Source organism: Protopterus annectens, chromosome 14.part0 (genome assembly GCF_019279795.1).
Source record: "Protopterus annectens isolate FY-2018-M chromosome 14.part0, PAN1.0, whole genome shotgun sequence".
In the NCBI taxonomy this organism is placed as follows: domain Eukaryota; kingdom Metazoa; phylum Chordata; order Ceratodontiformes; family Protopteridae; genus Protopterus; species Protopterus annectens.
In genome coordinates, this window is record NC_056748.1 from 893,779,195 (window position 1) to 893,797,701 (window position 18,507).

The following is an 18,507-nucleotide window of genomic DNA, read 5'->3' on the forward strand; positions in this document are numbered from 1 at the left end:
TCTGAAATCCAGCTATGCTGGAAACCATTTACTACTTTATTTTCCTTTTCCTAGAAGTCTATAAAATATATACATTTTAATCTAGCTAATATAGTTGACTGTGCTAAGCACATACACAAACATGAACCATGTGCACAGAAATACAATACCAGGCATATCAGGAGAAACAAAATCACTTTAGCAGCTACACAAATACAAATGCAACTACTATGAATACCTGCAAGAAATAAAGTTAAAACACTGCACTTACAATGCCAGGTGCATCAAGAGAAACAAAATCACTTTGGCAGCAAATAGGTTAACTGACTACACAAATATAAATGAAACTACTATGAATATCTGAAAAAATTGTTAAAATACTGCACTTACATGTATCTCAAAAGTCTTAAGTGCTACACGGAATCCTCCTGGAACAGGAGGACTTAGTCGGAGAGTTTCTTTAATAACACATGCTATGTACTTCAGCCGTCCAAGAATATCAAGATCAATTAGTCTGTCTTGGTTGTTGCTGCACAGTAACTCCTGTAACAAAATAAATCATACAAAGTCAGATTATAACACTGGGTACTTCTGTGTTGGTATTTACTGACCCTGTCTGAGTTGGAGGCATAATTTACCTGACTTTGTAGCTCTTTTCTCACTTTCTGTAGCACATCCTGATGCAGACCCAGGTAAGTAACAAGTGAGGTTGCAGCACTAGCTGTTGTCTCATGTCCTCCAAACAGTAACTCAGTCGCAGACTCTTTCAGCTCCTAACAGAATAGATATTAAATAGCATCTGCATTGACTGTTTACAAGAAAGCTTTTCAACCTTAACACATTAGGTCACAATTCACAGCTTTGCATTTCAACAGAAGGTTATATATATTACTTTTGTTCATTCATTTCCTGTAAAGCAGAAAGAGTATAATGTACTTTCCCTGCTAAAAAAATGGGTCTATTTTATTAACTTGAACATTCAAATGTTCGAATGCATAAAGATCGACACATATGCATCGAACTCTTAAACGTTTGAAAATTAATAAAGAAAAAAATACGCAGGAAAAAAAATGTAAGCAGGAGAATATACCAACTCCGAGATCACACTACATTGAAGTAAATGGAAATCTCTACCTACAGAGATTTCCGTTTACAGTTTTTGACTGCTTGCACTTCCGATGCATATGGTTCGATCCATATGTATTCTCGGTTTTATGCTTTCGCGTAAATAAAGTAGACCCCTAAAAAATTACTATAAATATTTAAATGCTTGAATTATCAGGGCATGTATTATGCCTGCAATCTAACAGAAACAGATTACCTTGCCACATCATTTCCTTGTCATAGACACTGAAAGCTAATTTTTATGACCCTCTGGAAACTCTTCTGATATAGTAAGAAAAGATCATTTATTTCTTCAAAACAAAGTGACATCATACAACAGAGCATAGGCAAGCAGATCATTGCACGGTACTGCAAAATACCACAAATTAGACGAAACAGATCATACTGGGGGCTCCAAAACAACTCTAATAATTTCTATGAGATTTTTTTTAAACAGATGTTTTGCTGGTATAATACAAATAATACCTAAAGTAACTACATGTACACCTTAGCAGGAAAATCTACTAGGCCACCCTGATGACAGAGATAACAGAGGAGGAAAACATGCGCGTGCACGCACACACACACACACACACACACACACACACACACACACACACTCACACACACAAAGTGAACCCTTAATGTTAATAACCCTAAAGTAACCAACTATATCCATGGAATGCCAACAAGTGATCTGCAGCTGTGGCAGGATACAAGACAGTGCAAGCAAAGAACAGAAAGCTTTGATTGCTATGTATTTATACATTTCATATTTCCCCCATCACACTAATAAAAAGTAGAAGAGACAGATTCTGTAGCTTTAGAAACGCAGGAGTGAATGCCACAATACTGCAAATATATTTATTACACCTTAGATACAGACTCATTTGCAACTCACCTGCATGTTGACCTGTTCACCATTCTTTTCAGAATGGTCAATCAACAGCTGCAATGCATCTTTGTATTTTGCATGTGTGTTCTGACTGCTTATCTTTGCTCTTATGTTTTCTTCTATTTTTGCATGGATCACATTGCGAGCCTTCAGTCCCTGAAAAAAGTACATTTGGTATTAATGCCTTGTTCTTCACCTTTCAACTTGCAGTTCAGAGCAGGGACATGCTTTTGCCATGCAGCGCTGCTACTCTGCTGCCACCTTCTGGCTGGATGCCACCAACAACTTCCATCATGAAAAGACAATGTTTAATTGAATGATATTTTGCACATGCAGCATATAGTAAGTACATTGTCAAATCTCTTTCTCCTAGGCAAAAATGTTTAAGAACAATACAAATGGCATGCTGAAAAAAGATCCTTAAAAAGTAAAATGTATATAGTTTGAAAACTGACAGGTACTAGCTCTCAACCTTCCATCTCTAAAATGAGGAACACTAGCCCTCATAATGTGGAACAAATGGGCAAAATGTGGAACACATACTAATGGCTTACTAACAACTTCAACTAGGAAGGCCATAGGATGGTTAAAATATGCTGATTTTACTTATAAAGAAGATATTTTAATGAATTAATATGATTAATTTCTATTTACAATGGATTTCACTTTAAAAAAATCCTAACACTGAATGTGTGACAGAGCCTTTCAATGTGGAACTTTGAAGAACTTCGAGGAACATGAACTTTTTAAGACCCCAAATGAGGTACGTTCCTCGTAATGAGCAACCCCAATCTACTACAATAATAAAATAACATATGTAAAGAAGGCATGATTTAATGCTCCTCAGCATGTGTAAGAAATGGCAAATGGTGACACGACTCAGAAATTATAAATAGCACTTCCTGGAAAAATGCATGGCAAAAACAAAAAAACAACTGTCAAAGTAGTAGTATCTACGCAACATGAAAAGATTACAACAGAATGAGAATGGTCATTTTATTTTGAAGAATCGGCATTCCTCTTTTTTTTTAATTCAGCACATATTTCTTTAAAGCAATATCTCAGAGCTGAAGCCTTAAACTGTTTGTAGATGTCACTGTACGATAAGGTAAGAATGCTTGCTCATTTACTGTTTTGCTTTTCTTGCTGTGGCACTTGTGTAGCTAACATTTGAAGAGATTGAATTATTTATTTTTATAACCAAGCAAGGCCTTTACTCCATGTGTCCATTTTAGGAATGACCTAGGAGTTCTTTATGTTTCTACCCATCCATTCCCTCACAAATATTATCACACTTCACTACAGAAATCTCATTACCTGACATTTCGCCCTCATGCATTACGAAAGACATACTGATTCAGCCAGTTTTTCTTTCACATTGTTTTTTAATCAAACATTGACTCTGACTTTCTAATGCTTAAACTGAAAAGGCCTTAATGGTCCAAAATGTTAAATCCTGTACACACACCTGATGGATGGCGAAGATTTTGGAACACAGACAGCCTTGCATTTCAATACCCTGTGTATTAGGTGGAGTCCACCCCCCACCCTCCCACTTTAATTTTAAAATCCGTATTTCCACTCGCTACACCACTTTTACTTAAGGTTTCAAGGTAACCATTACCATTTTTTTTCAACAACTCTACTGATCAGACTTCTGATTTAGTTCAGGGATAGTTCCTAACCTCAGCTTTCTGGTACAAAAGGATTCCAGTTCCCATGTCAAACTTAAGGCCCTCATCTCATATGGATTTCATAAGACAAATATCTTGGTATTGTGTTAAATCGAACTTGAAGTTCAGGTTACATGTAGAGTTCAAAGTCTCAAAAACAGAGAGGGGTGTACTTTCACCCTTTCATCTGAAAGCCCAGGAGGCAATATCTCAAGAGTATAGACTCCCCCAGTATTGCTGCCCTGCTTATAGTCTCAGACTATTCCAGGTGTTAAACCCCAGGGTTGCTTGTTTCATTCTCCTTACTCTGACAGTTCTCTATTCTTCTCACTGGTTTAACTGACTACCTATAAAAGGAGAGCCAACGTGTTTCTAATAACAGATGCAGAGTTTTTTCCTTCATATAATGTTCTTCTACTAAAAAGTTCTTGAATTAAGTTGTTTCAGGCTTTAGCCCTTATTGACCATATGACTAAGACCTCCCTGAACAACAGGACTTTTTTCTTCTCCTTGCATAAAACTCAGCTCTTGAGACAGGTCAACTCTCCACTGTTCAAAGAGTTCACATAAAACTCTGTTGCCTTCTAGCCCATGTTCCGATTAAATCATGCTTGTGCATAAACTCTATGATGCCACTGATGGGTTGGTAAAAAAATACTATGCTTTTAAACTGCTTATAATTTTTTAATAACAGAATGTGAAGCTGTGGTGTTCAATATGCTTTCATTATTTCTCAGATATACTTTAGCTCCCTTAGCCATGATGTTTTAATATTCAGTATTCCTCACTGATAAGTCTTGACATTCGATGTTTATGGATTTCCCAGTTGTGTTTGGCCTTCAGCTATAAAGCAACTAAATTCTATACCATTTTGATTACTTGTGCCTTACATAATTCAGTATGTGTACTGTCACACTATACCAATCTTTGTGTATTTCATTCTGTATCACACCTATTACAATTAGTTTATTGATTGATTGGCTGACATTTGTTTACCAGGAAAGTCTGACTGGGCAATAATATTCATTTTCAGCTGAGGCCTCCGCAGAAAAGCCCCAGTAAAAACAATATTAGTACAATCACAAATGTAAACATCTCTAAGATGAATAAGTGATAAAATCAATTTACCGAAATTGAAATAGGAAATTAAAGACAGTGATTTACTGGTGATGACATCCAGACTGAATAATATAGTTGCTACAGGAAAAATAAACAGAATGATTAAATGGTAAAGATGTTATAATTTTAGAATAGCAAGACACATAATGAGTATTTTTAATAAGATAGATGAAGCTGTGGGAAAGGAGGAGGAAAGGAAAATACAGATGAATTAGGCTTGAAGATGATAGAAGATTATGGGATGTGGACAGGAAGTTATAGAAGATGCAAAAGAGAAAACTGATAAAAGAATGTAAAAAAGAAAGTAATAAAGAAATAGATGCAGTAAATAAAATAAACACAGGAGTGGTCAGTATGAGTGTAGACTAGTAATGAAGATATATCATGAGCAAACGGTGCTCCACTGAAGGCGAGTCATAAAATGGAGTCAGTATTTACAATATGTGCAAAAAGGAATGCAAGAATGTCTCTACATCATGTTAAGTGTAGAACTTAGAGTTTTTGTTTATGAAGTTAGCTGGTGAAGCTGGAAGAACGTATAGAAATAAATTAGTCAGGTGCAGAGCAGGAACATAGCCAGGATTCAGCTAGAAATTCTTTTAGGTATATTTAAATATGTGGAGGTTAGGTATGGACCTCAGAACAAGTGGGATTGAGTTCTAGGATCTGGTAATACAGCTAAAGAACAGGGCATTTCCAGCAGAGCTCTAATTTTGAAGTTGGAGAGAGACTTTTTTTTTTTTTAACTCATGTGAGCATAGTTGTCTATTGGGATAGCAGTTAGGGAGAATCTTGCTTAGTGTTGGGCATTTTGAAGATTTATATATCATGTCATGAGTCAAGGGCAGGTGAGTGTATATGAGATGCTGAGGTAATTCAAACCAATGTAATTGTTTTAGACTGGAACAGTGGTGGGCTATGTAGGGCTTAGCCTCTAAAAACTTGTCCATTGAAAATAAAATCTGCTTATTCATTTCCAGTCCCCCCAAACATCACTGCGCCACTCTCCAAAGCCAAATGGCTACTAGTCTCCCAAAGTGTTGAGCTTCTCCTAGTCTCTTCTCTGCAGACTACTTTAACCAACTACCTTCCTACCTCTTGTAGCCAAACTTCACAGTAAAATCACTTTCTACAACCTCCTCAATGTGTCCCAATTACTTCCCTCACTCAATACACCCCATTCCTAACTGCACTGTAGTGATCCTTCCTTCTCCATTGTTACACCCAAACTTTGGCACTCCCTCCTTCCTCCTAAAAAAATTCTGCTCCTTCCCCACGTTCAGAGTACAACTCAAAAGCTATCTCCATCAAATATCTGACTGCAAATGTTTCCCACTGTACAGATCACCTAACTCTGTCCTTACCTGCATCACTTTTGCTTTCACTCTCTGTTCTCGTCCGCTGCTTCCCGCTCATATTTACTATTAAAATTAATACACATTTGTTTTCCTAATCTTCTTAATAATATTTTCATACATTTGTTATAAATGTATGCATTTTGTTACAAATGTATACAAATGAATGTTTGCACATAAACATTAATTTGTTAGTGGAATTCTCTACCTTCTGTGATTACTCCATGTTTGTGAATTTGTTCTGTTTATTTATTTATTTTTTTTGTGAATTTCATCACCTGGGCTATGACTGCAAATGGTCTGTTGTGATAAGTGTACTACCCCCAGTAAAAAAAATAAATAAAATTATTAATGTAGCCTGAAGATTGGTAAGGAATGATGCCCCATATCAGAATGATGTTAAGAGGTAGGTAGTGGCCAGTTTGTGTGTGTGTGTGTGTGTGTGTGTGTGTGTGTGTGTGTGTGTGTGTGTGTGTGTGTGCGTGTGTGTGTTAAGAAAGTTTTGCTTGTTATAGCACGTCTACTTTCTAGTGAGTTTTTGTTTTTATTTTTATGTGTGTGTGCCTATATCTATATGGGATTACTTACTTCAGTATATGTGTGTGCATATATCTATATGGGATTACTTACTTCAGTATGTGTGTGTGCCTATATCTATATGGGATTACTTACTTCAGTGTGTGTGTGTGTGTGTGTGTGTGTGTGTGTGTGTGTGTGTGTGTGTGTGTGTGCGTGTGTGTGTGTGTGTGCGTGTGTGTGTGTGTGTGTGCGTGTGTGTGCATGCATGCATGTGTAATGTGCAGATCAAACTTAAAATTGTCATGTATTAACATCCTTAGTAGCTTAGTGTATGAATCACTTCTATCACTGTATTACTAAAGGAGGTAATTTTAAAGTTGATTTTGTCTTGTAATGTGGTCTGTATTATGTTACTAAAGGTCTATTATGGTTGACCTCTCTCACTCAGGCAGTCATGTAATACTGCTTCCAATTTCCTTATAATACTTCACCTGCAGAGGATACTACCCCCAGTCCTTCAGCAGTTACATTCCTTTTTGACTGCTATACAGTTATTGTTTATTTTTTACATTTTCTTCCATTTAAAAACAATTTAATTTTCATCACTTACAGTACTCAATTCAACTAATTTTGACAACTGAATTATTTTTCAGCACATAAAATAACCAAGTCAAATGACTGTCATAGCATTTCCTGAATACTTAATACATATAACACTAATTTCAAATTTTCTGTTTTAGCATCTTTTCTTGCTCTTGAGGCAGTAACTACTCTTAATCTAGGATTTAAGTTTCAGAGCCCAAACCCTGGTGAAAATATAGACACCCACTCCATGTAATGTGATATCACTTTCATACTTAAAAAAAGGGGGGGCAGTGGTACTAAATTCCCAGGAGTCACATAGAGCCAACTTTTACGCATAATCTACCTCATCCAAAAAAATGTATTCAAACCTGCCTATTCCACTATCCTATGACCTTTACCAGTTCTACACTTCACATTTTTTATTTAGCTGCTGTGCATCAGACCACCTGGCAGTGATACCTCTCCGTGATCTCAGACAACAGAAGTCACTCCTGACCCCCTGTACCTAATCCAATGTTTTCCTCCATTTTCTGAGAGGGGAATGATGCATCCCAGTGCATTGTCATACCTGTTGCCCATTCCTCTCCCCATGCCCAAACTTAGTGACTAAGGCTATTAAGGCTGGCAAAGTCAGTCATTGTGTAGGCCCCACTATTTAAAACTTGGGATGCATACCCATAGCATCACCCCTGAGGCAGTCCTCCTTTGCTTAAGACCCTTCCCTGAGATAGGCACATCAGTAAAATGCCACTATATTTCCTATCCCACAAATGACTCTTCATGAGCTGGGCTAACTAGTCAAACTCAGGTCACATGGGTCACAGTCAGATCTCCATATCTCTCTCTGCCACAGAGGTAACATTCACGTCACATATTTGTATGGTTACCATATTTTCAAATGCCCAAAGTGGAACATTATTTGTAGAAATGTGAAATTCTGAAGGACAAAACATACCCATGGCCAGTGCAAAGGACAGAACTTCACTTTGTTTGCCAAAATAAAAGCTTATTCTTGCAGCATTTGAGTTGTTTATGCTATTTCATACAATATTTAGGTGTTTCAGATACAAAATAACTGTTTTATGCAACTCTAAGAGAAAAAATTATGATTTTTTTTTTGTCCTAAAATCTCAGGATATTTACCATTTTTTAGTTTCTATTTTTTTTTCCACTGGACACAACTGCCCAAAGAGGGACAGGTGGTAACCCTACATATTTGCTTTTCAGCTTCAACAGTTTCTTTACTTCACACTGTCGGTATACCTTGGTTAATACTGCAAAAAGAGTTACACTCTAAGAAGCTTAGTTTAAGCAAACTCTCCACTCCACTACCCACCTATCTGTTGGTGGTCCCTCCTTGCCCTAACCCTTTTCCATCTTCACCACATGATGACGCTAGAGATGAAGCTACCTGCAAAAAATGGCAGCTCCACATGCATATTATATTTTTATTAACAAAATAATGAACTGGATTTGCAGAAGTGCAAAATACAAATAAAGTATATTTGAATACATCAGGTATACATATTTTAAATGTTAATGTGCATGTGTGATGCTGTTTATGACTAGTTGCAGAATGTTTGTATGTGCATGTATATTACTAGCAACCTTAGTTAATGATATCAGCATCTAACAACATTCCCCCATCTGCAACCTCTCAGTTTTACTATTTCATTTTCTTTTGAATATTTCTGTCACCTATTGCATGTATGTAACATGATTTGTTGCCTACTGTCTTTATTACTTTTGCTAGCAGCCTAAGGTCCATCCATTCAAGTCTCAGTTAAACAGCTGTCCCCTTCCATCAACTAGCATGCCATCTCATCCCTCTTTTGCAATGCACAAGTTGAGATCCCCTAAAAGGTTTTAAGGACTTCTCCTGTACCATTGAGATGTCCTTCTCTGGATAAACTCCAGCCTGCAGAACTTTTTATGAAGTGCCATACACAATCATGGGCTATTTCTACTGAAAAAAACACATATCTCTGGTGGCATGCCATTCAGTTCTGCCACACTGTCTTGCCTCCTCTACACCTACTGATAATGATTATATAAAGTCAGCCCCAAAACAGCCATAATTGTCTGGAATACACCCTCCAGTCCACCCACGCCATACCCCTGTATGCCCCATAATTCAAGAATGTCTTAATTTTGTTTCAAAATTTTGCTATTGTTTTTTTTTTTTTTTTTGAAAAACAATGGTGGATTACTACAGTCAGTAAGTTTGGTTCTGCTTCAGACCTGTTAATTCACATCCTGTTTTTTCTATCAACTTTCTAAGATGACACTACCAATATTTTAAAAAGTGTCCCTAATTCGGAACTTTTTCCCTTAATTATGTTTGCTTTGTGTCCAGTTTTAGAGGTTAAAAGATCTGCTTCCCCCTGCTGCTATTCATATAAACAAGGTTTGCTCCTTTCCAGGAGAGTTCATCCTCTTAATATAGCTACCATACCCTGACATACTTTGCTCTTTCCCTCACAAAGGTGTAACATTCCTCTCAAAATGAGAGCAAATTATAATAATGTTAAGAACTCAGACCAGTTAATATTTGCACATTTTACCTCCAAAGTTTTTTTTTTTAATTAACATTACCATTCATTTGTAGTTTGATGTCGTGCACTAACGCTATTTCAGGAATATTCAGTCTGAGGCGCTTTTGGTACCGTCTTTCGTAAAGTAACCTGTTTCAGAAATTAAGGGTTTGTTATCTAACTCTTTGTCAACCCTTCTCTTAAACCCTATCTCAAAAATTAACGTACTGAGGGGCAGAAACCTAAACAAAATAAAGGGTCAGTGCAAGCAACTGACCCTGGCATACCTTCATTTACAATGTAATATGTGTGGATTTGGTGGAAACACAATACCTTGGAAGTGTTAGGTCTGCCACTCTGAGAAATGAACATGAACTTCCGGCCTGTTTGGGAACCATAAAATAAGCGCAACGCTGGAACCGAGAAGAAAGGGGCATAAATAGGGTTGCCGCCTTTTCAAATGCCCAAAGTGGGCCATTTTTTGTAGAAACGTCAGATTTTGCAGGGCAAAACATATCCACGGCAAGTACAAATGAAAGAACTTCACTTTTTTGCCAAAATAAAACTTACTCTTGTAGCATTTGAGTTGCTTATTCTGTTTCTTATAACAATTAGGTGTTTCAGATACAAAATAACTGTTTTATGCAACAATTAAAGAAAATACGGGAAATATTTTTATCCTAAAATCTCAGGACATTTGCCATTTTTTCAAATTTTTTGCAGGACACAACTGTCCAAAGAGGGACTGCCCCTCACAAAGTTGGACAGGTGGTAAAATGACTACTTTCAAATGAGGCACGGGGGTAAAATTATTAGGGGATTCAGCCATAAAGTTCTGCTCCATTTATTTGCCAAGTCTCTCCGAGTTAGTAAACAACTTTAATTATGCCCTACCCATCATTTTACTAAAGCGTTCAAAATATAGCAAGCACTGAGGATCCAATATGCTAATAGAATGGGCTCAAATGTAGCTGAATCTACTGCCTGCAGCAGTCTGCCGAAGTAGCTCCTGCACATGCAGCTGAGACAGGCATGCAGTCTCTGGGACGCAATTACCTTATCTGCTGACAGTATGCTTGCAAATATGTATTCGGGCATATACATATTATACCCGTTTCCCAAGATGGAACCTGTAATATGCTGTAAGCTACACACTTGGCATGGTTATGTCTGAGTGTCCATTTAAATGGATTTTCAAACCTTTCAACTGTGAGCTTTGCGTGCGACACTTAATGCTAGAACGTAATACCCCCGTCTAGGTAAATAGAATATTGTCGGGTAAAAAATACATATGTACTGTAGCTAATATGCCATACTCTTGGCCGTAATCTCTGTGTACTGCATGGAAAGCAAAAAGGTGAATTAAAAAGGATCCAAGTACAGACGAGTGTTTCCTTGTGACTTTTTACTTCTCTGTTTTCCTGTCTCGATGAAACATAACCTGTATAGACCAGTGGCAGACAGAACAGCCTTCTTTCAGTCATTCAGTTTCTTAGCGTCCATACTAAGTGTGCTTATGTAATAGTGTCAATTAACCTTTTAGCTGCATGCTTAACGAATAGAGCGAGTGTTAGGGCTAGGGCAGCTACTGTTATGCATGTATTTCTAGAACTTGGCATTCACCGGCACAAGACTCCCTGTATGAAATGTAAAGTTACGCACCTGGTATATTCTGCACACAAGCTACCTTCCACTGCAACAGCAGGTGCTTTAAATGTATGCATCACCATTAATTTAAGAACTGAATGGTAATTTGCTTACTCGGTTCGGTACTTACCTTGTATAAACCGCTGAAAGGTACATCGATTGGGAGAGAGAAAAGGTTTCTGATCATTTCTTCGAACGCCTCTCCAAGCTGTCGCTCATCTTCTCCGTTGATGCGGTAGGATTCGAATCCCAGTAAGATCCTCATAGCAATGCGAAACATGAGGCGTTTCAGCTCCGGGTAAACTAGTACACAAGCACCGTTCTGCAGCCACCTGTCCACAGCACCCCGCACCTCCTCCTGGATAACAGGCACGTAGTGCTGGAAGGCTTCTCGGGAGAAGGCTTTCAAAATGACCTGGGAAAAGAGAGCAGATAATGCCAACCTCTTACCTCCAAAATCAAGGACAAATAAAAAAAATCAGGGACACCTTTTAAAATACCGAAGTTGACAGAAAAAGAAATCAGAATGAGAATTTGCATGCACTATGCACTGGCTTTCAAATGACCTAGGAAAAGAGAGTAAATAGTGCCAACATCTTACCTCCAGAATCAAGACGAAAAAAAAAAAAACAGGGACTTTTTTTTTAAATGCCAACGTTGACAGAAAAAGAAAACAGAATGAGAAATGGCATGCAGTATGCATTTTCTGAAGTAAAAAAGTCTATAACTCTAATTATCGTCATTATTTATTAGGTGTAATCCACCACCTTTTCTCTCAAAACCACTGGTGTTAGCAAGGATAAGACCGTGGACACCACAGTTTCGAGCCAAAGTAAGAGACAGCTGAGCTGCACATTCACCATACATCATAGACAAATACAGCTGCGGGAAGAGGGCTACAGAGAAAGCAAACAATTCTTAGGGATTCACTTCATCATTTCACTCTTTATCATGTTCTATAAGTGTATCACGGATATAAAATATGTTTAGCAGTTATAAAGGGTTGCATAGAATGTAAACAAATCTTACGGATTTACTTTCACCATTTCACTATTGTGCATGCATTTTGAAGTAAATAAGTGAGACGGGAGGATGTTTAACCCTTCTAAAGTTAAGTTGTATAGACTTAATGCCTAGCCAATGCACCTCATCTCTACCGTTATAAATATCTAAGTACATCATGTGGAGAAAATTAGGATTTCCACAGGAGATTTGTACATACACTCACCTTTTTCTTGCGCTTCTGCGCAAGATGCTCACACATCATCTCTACCATTATAAATATCTAAGTACATCATGTGGAGAAAATTAGGATTTCCTCAGGACATTTGTACATGCACTCACCTTTTTCTTGCGCTTGTGCTCCTCCGCATTGTGCAGGCTGGAAAGGCAACCTGCGCCGAGAATCGTCCTCACAGAAGAGGGCCACTGCGCAGAGACAAGCTTGTGCTCCCCCAGCAGGATTTGACGCACGTTTTCAGCGCCCATCACCCTAACGGTGGGCTTCCCGAACAGATGTGTTCTGTAAATAAAGCCGTACTTCCTGCGCTTCATCTGCAAGAATCTTCGTCTCTGTTAATAGAGAAATGGAAACGTTGTGTACCTGAGCATGTGAAAGCACATTTTTCAGTTTATTAATCAAGTATGTATTGCACACACCCATTACACCACGAAGTAGTTAGAAAGCCTCCCATTAAAATGTTCATGTTGTTTTATTTATATATGTATACATCTTTAAAACAAATAGTATTAATCTACAGTCCTAACCTCTGATATGAGCTACTTTATATCCAATCCGAGTATCCTTTATCTATTTCATTTTCCACTTGTAGTGGACAAACTTGTAATTTAAGCAAGCTGCAAATATCTACCACACAAACCTAGAATTTAACTGACAAGTTTCTCAATTAGTAAAGCAAACTTTGCATGTAGCACTTTACCTGAAGGACCATTTGTAGGGTCTCGCCAAGGAAAGGGAGTCCCATGGATCCTGGTGGAAGAGGGAACCCACTACCCGGATCGCTACTACTAAGACAGTATATTTCCCAGAGCTTCACTGCTGCAAGAAACAACAGTACCGGGAACATAAATGTACACATAGTTGTAGCAAACAATGGAGCCAAAACCATTTTTGCACAGTGTAATGCTGTGTAGCTACACACAGTAAATGAAGTTTACCACCAGGAACCTGTTTCCTGTCTCCTTACAGACCCTCACTGAGTGGGTATCTTATTTTATACCCACTCTCAGGTCTCGACCCCCATTACCTGGGTCAGATCAATTAGTTCACCCAAAGTTCATCTTAATTGTAGATTGTCCTAGCCTTTCTGCCCCTCCCTCCTCCCTGCTTGGCGCTGTCCCAATTCTTTAACTGTTTGTTAGCAGTTCTTTGTCAATGCTTCATTTGGAGTGCAGAATGTAACTATGAAAAGGTGTTTACTTATAAGTCCAAATAACTGGGTACTGTGATCTTTAAACTAAAAGTGCGTTCGAATATGAAGAAATAAGAATGGTTACATGCACATTTTTAGTACTTGTGCTTAGCGACATACTCAATATTGGACTAATACTTTCCTTTCTATCTTCAAAACATGTCCATTTATTTTTGAACCAAGTGATACTGCAACATTCCGTGCTTAGAAATATAGATGCAATTCCAGAGTAAACATTGATTTAAGATACAAGTATTTGGGGGAGAACAGTTAAAACAGTGTTTCTTTTTCTGGAAACTGTGGCAAGTGTCTTCCATAATACATCTATAGATGTTACTATAAACTGGAAATACATTACATCACTTTATTTCAGAACCTATCCGCTATGTCCAGTGTGTAGTGCCCTCAAAACATCATGTATTAATGGACAGAAAAACATGTCATATATAGCAGTAAGGAATAAAACACTTCCATTGATTTTATTCCCCAGTCTTATATGTACTCGTGTGCGTCTGCGCGCGCGTGTCACTTGTAAATATATGCGATCTGTTCTGTCCAAAATACTTAGTAGGATACTAAAATTATGTAGATATCCATTATTCATTCCCAGTAATTATTATTCCACAGTCTATTACTTAAGGTTGTGCAGTGTTTAAGGTATCGATTTTTTCCAACAGCTCCACAAATCTAGGTTATCAACCAAGTGATTTTTAGAGTTTGCTAAAATTAGAAGTTGTCCTGTAGTTCACCCCAAGGCGAGTATTGCATGCGTGTCTACGGGATCCTGGTGGAGATAAGTACGCCACCACGCTGAAGTGAATTCCTAAAATGATGATGCCGTGCTAAACCTAGGTTCAAACACAGGTCAGCCGGGAACACAGCGAAGTGCAGACTGTATACAGGGCACCCTGACCATTATTACAAACTGTTGCTGATGACACCTGTGGAAAGGATAATCCACCGGACAGTCCAATACGTTTCCAGTCTGCTTGCCCTGTTGTCTTTTTTTTTTTTTTTTTTTTTATGGGTATGTGAACATTGTCTCTAGATGATGGTCACTGTTGATGTGATACCCCGACTCCATTTGCAGAAAAATTAGAAAAACGGGGTTATGGATGAATGGATTCATGAATTACAGCTGCATGCTTATTTGAATTTGGTGTTAAATCATCGCGCAGCTCTACCTTTCCTAGAATACCAATGAAAGCGCTCATTAAAATAACATAATGACCTCTCAACTGTCCCTATTTTGGAGGAACGTACTTATATTCATGTTTGATTTAGGAGGTTCCTGTTTTTCTGGAAATGTGTCCCTGTTTTTAGACTTTATTTACCCATACACACAATTTTCCTAATCTCCTATCACAAGTGTTTTTGAGGCTGTTTAGTACGCAGAAAACAAAACTACATGACCAGCATACTAGTGGCACCAATAATTTAAAGAACGTCGACGCACATCTTGCAGCTCCTTTTTGCAGAGGCAAAAATAAATTGCCTCGTGTGATAGAATCTCGCAGTATAGTCCACTAAAGTGTTTAGATTTTACACTGCCTCTTTGATAATATGCTTATATTTTCCATCATTTTTTGTCACTTCACTTTTAAAACGTGTTTCTGTGTAGTGCCCCACCCACATTCATAATGGGAAGAATTATGTGCTATTTGATATTCAAAGTGTATGCTAATTAGACATCCATACTTTCTCCAACAGTGCCTACTTTTTAATTACCTTTGTAATGTTTTTGCAGCGTCTGCAGGTTGAGAGGTATATTAAGTATATATTTAGAAATGAGCATCTGAAATGGCAGTATTAACTTTAGGAAACTGACAGGTTTGTGTTATAGACTCCTCTTGCAAATAAGTCTGTTGTTAAGTTCTAATGAGTTGATCATGTCATACTTCTCAGCTGTTCCTTAATTTTATGGATGTCCCTGATTTTGCTACAAAATGTCATTCTGTCCTTCCTAATCCCTCCTGAAACTGGTGAATTTGGATGAATATATGTTGCTGGGTTACACTTAATGACAACAATTAGAGTTCTAGACTTATTTCACTTCAGAAAACACGTTAATTAATATTATCCTATTCTATCAAGCTTTTAAGTCAAAACTAACATTTTAAAAAGTGCTCCTGACTGTCCCTGATCATCTTTGGATTTGTCCCTGATTCTGAAGTTTAGAGGTTGACAGTTATATTAGTTATGCAAGGGTGAACATTTTTTTTCTGAACATTACATCAACATTTTTTTGCAGGTCATATTATGTCTACACCTGTCTAAGTGAATGCCTTTAACAATAAATGTGATATTGCTAATCTAAAAACAATATTTTAACAGTTTAGGGAGAACAGCTGAAAAAGTTTTTTTCATTTATTAAGTGTTTGGGAGGCAGCATTTTGAGATATGTGTCTGTTTTTCAGTGATAGGTATCTGGGGGTAGCACAAAGAGCTTGTGAGCACAAAATGGAATTTGTTTGCTCAGCCCTGCAGTTATATTATCATCTTTACTGTAAGGAACGTAATAAAATATTAAGGCAAGGTTAGGTGTATGACAAGGGGTAAGGATGTAAGGGATGAAAGCAATTTACAGTGGGCTCACAAATAAATGAACTGGTATACATCTCTCTGCAGGAAATTACAGGAAAGCTATACTAACATGAAAATGTTAACCACCCAGAGTAAGCAGATTGATGGGCAATGGTCACACTAATGTATGTGACATTCTACAACATTGTAGGTTCCCATTGTTAAGTGCGATTCTCTGAACTGTGGAAATATAAGTGCCCCCCCCCCCCCCCCCAGAGATCATCACTGAGCAGCTTAAAATGACTCTGTCTACAAAGTAAGAAAAAATGGGAACTAACAATGTGTCACATGTTTCCCTGTTGCATGAAGCACTGGCTTTATGACCTCTTCTGAATCTATTCAACCTAATCCTAAGGTATGGACAAGAGCCATGGTCCTTCCATCCACAGGAGTAGCCTTACTACAGATCCTGGCAAATAGAAGTACCTATTTATCAATCTTACATGAAAGATAATTTAACTCATCATTATTGGCATCACAACAAAGATACTGGCAGCTTAAAATCATTTGATTTAATTCAGTATAAGTCTGTGATGGGAAGAGCTTGGCTGCTTAAGCTAGTGGACTTCTTTAAAAAAAGTCACTGTGGCTTTACACAATGACAAACTAGTATACTCAGTGTATCTTGACCTAGCCAAGGCCTTCAATATTATTCCACAGTGGGGCTTACAGATAAACTAATCAAAATTATTCTAGTTAGCATAACCTACTAGATACCTAAGTGGTTCACAAACAGAACACAGCAAATTAGGACTGGGGTACACACTCCTATAAAAGGCTTGCTACTTGTGGTATCCCCCAAAACACAGTACTGGCGGCTCTGTTATTTGGATTTTTTTTTTTCGACAAAATGTACTGTCAAGGATCTTTGGCTGATATTATCAACAACTCTCCAGAGGACTTCCTGAATCTATGAGAGAGACCAACACCTAGAAAGAAATGGTGCGTGCAAGGACTATAGTCTAAAACTAAACGTTAAAAATTGCAGTGTGTTATACTTTCGGAAAGATGAGCACCCCCCTACACACACACACACACACACACACACACACACACACACACACACACACTTAAGACATGGACACTCCCCTCAGAGTCAACAGGGTTATTAGAGAGCTGGTAACTTTTGTAGATAGTAAACTCTCCTTCAGCGTCAGTGTAGCTAGAGTGATTAAAAATCTTCCTAAGTCAACTAACTGCCAAATGTATCTTTTTCAGGTCCTCTCTGTTCATCCCTTAATAGGAATATAAATATAATATAATATAATCTCTTCCTCATCTGCCTGACCAGACTAGTGATCCAGACTGAAGGATCCCAGCATTTCCAAAGAAAATCTAGGGTCGTAATTACAGCAAAACTCCTTAAAGCCCTTTTTCTGTCTGGTATAGACTACTGTGGGAGTGACCTCTGCTTAGTTCACAAGGCCTCAAATGACCCTGCCCTGCCTGACCTCTTACATGTACGCAAAGCTCATTACTACAGGAAAACTCCTACAAGAAACGTTCACCTCCATCATCACATAAATAGAACCTGTTTGCAAAACAGATACTTTCCCAACCAATTCCTCTTCTCTGGAACAGTTTACTCCTTCATATTTAACAAAGTAGCTACCTGACCCTCTCAAATACAACTTGGATATATGGATGGATAACTATGAATATAACCTTGAGCCTTATGGAAATGGGTAATAAATAGTGAGAATTCCACATATTAGGCTAAATGGTCCACCAATGGACTGCTTTAACAAATGCACATGTAAATTAGGAGAAAATATATATGTCTAAAATTGCTCTTTTATCAGTATGTCACAAAAAAATACTTTGCATTGGAGTTACAGTGATTTCAGAGTTTGTGCACATCAGTAGCAGTGTACTGGTGCCCGTGTGTGTTGAGGTGGGACTTTCCCCTGCAAAAAAAAAAATAAATAATGTGTAATAAATGACTTCTGCAGTTCACTGTTATTTCTAATGAACTGCAGCCACCTATACCATGAAAACATTATCAGGGAAGAAAAATGGACAATTAATCCCCTTTTTCACATTTGGTACATATGGAGTATATGGGGTATATAACTCTCAACA

General features: G+C 37.7%; 1 protein-coding gene across 1 annotated transcript in view; it reads right to left on the reverse strand.

Moving 5' to 3' along the window:
• Positions 1-13,601, reverse strand: part of LOC122789324 (cytochrome P450 26A1) — a 28,332-nt gene extending 14,731 nt beyond the window's left edge. The window contains exons 1-6 of the mRNA XM_044056686.1: positions 13,351-13,601; positions 12,755-12,982; positions 11,541-11,825; positions 1,985-2,134; positions 618-752; positions 370-522 (exon numbers count right to left, since the gene is read on the reverse strand). Of these exons, the coding sequence (XP_043912621.1) occupies positions 370-522; positions 618-752; positions 1,985-2,134; positions 11,541-11,825; positions 12,755-12,982; positions 13,351-13,539 (1,140 nt within the window). The 5' untranslated portion in view covers positions 13,540-13,601. The remainder of the gene's footprint in view (positions 1-369; positions 523-617; positions 753-1,984; positions 2,135-11,540; positions 11,826-12,754; positions 12,983-13,350) is intronic.
• Between the last annotated feature and the right edge of the window lie 4,906 nt (positions 13,602-18,507).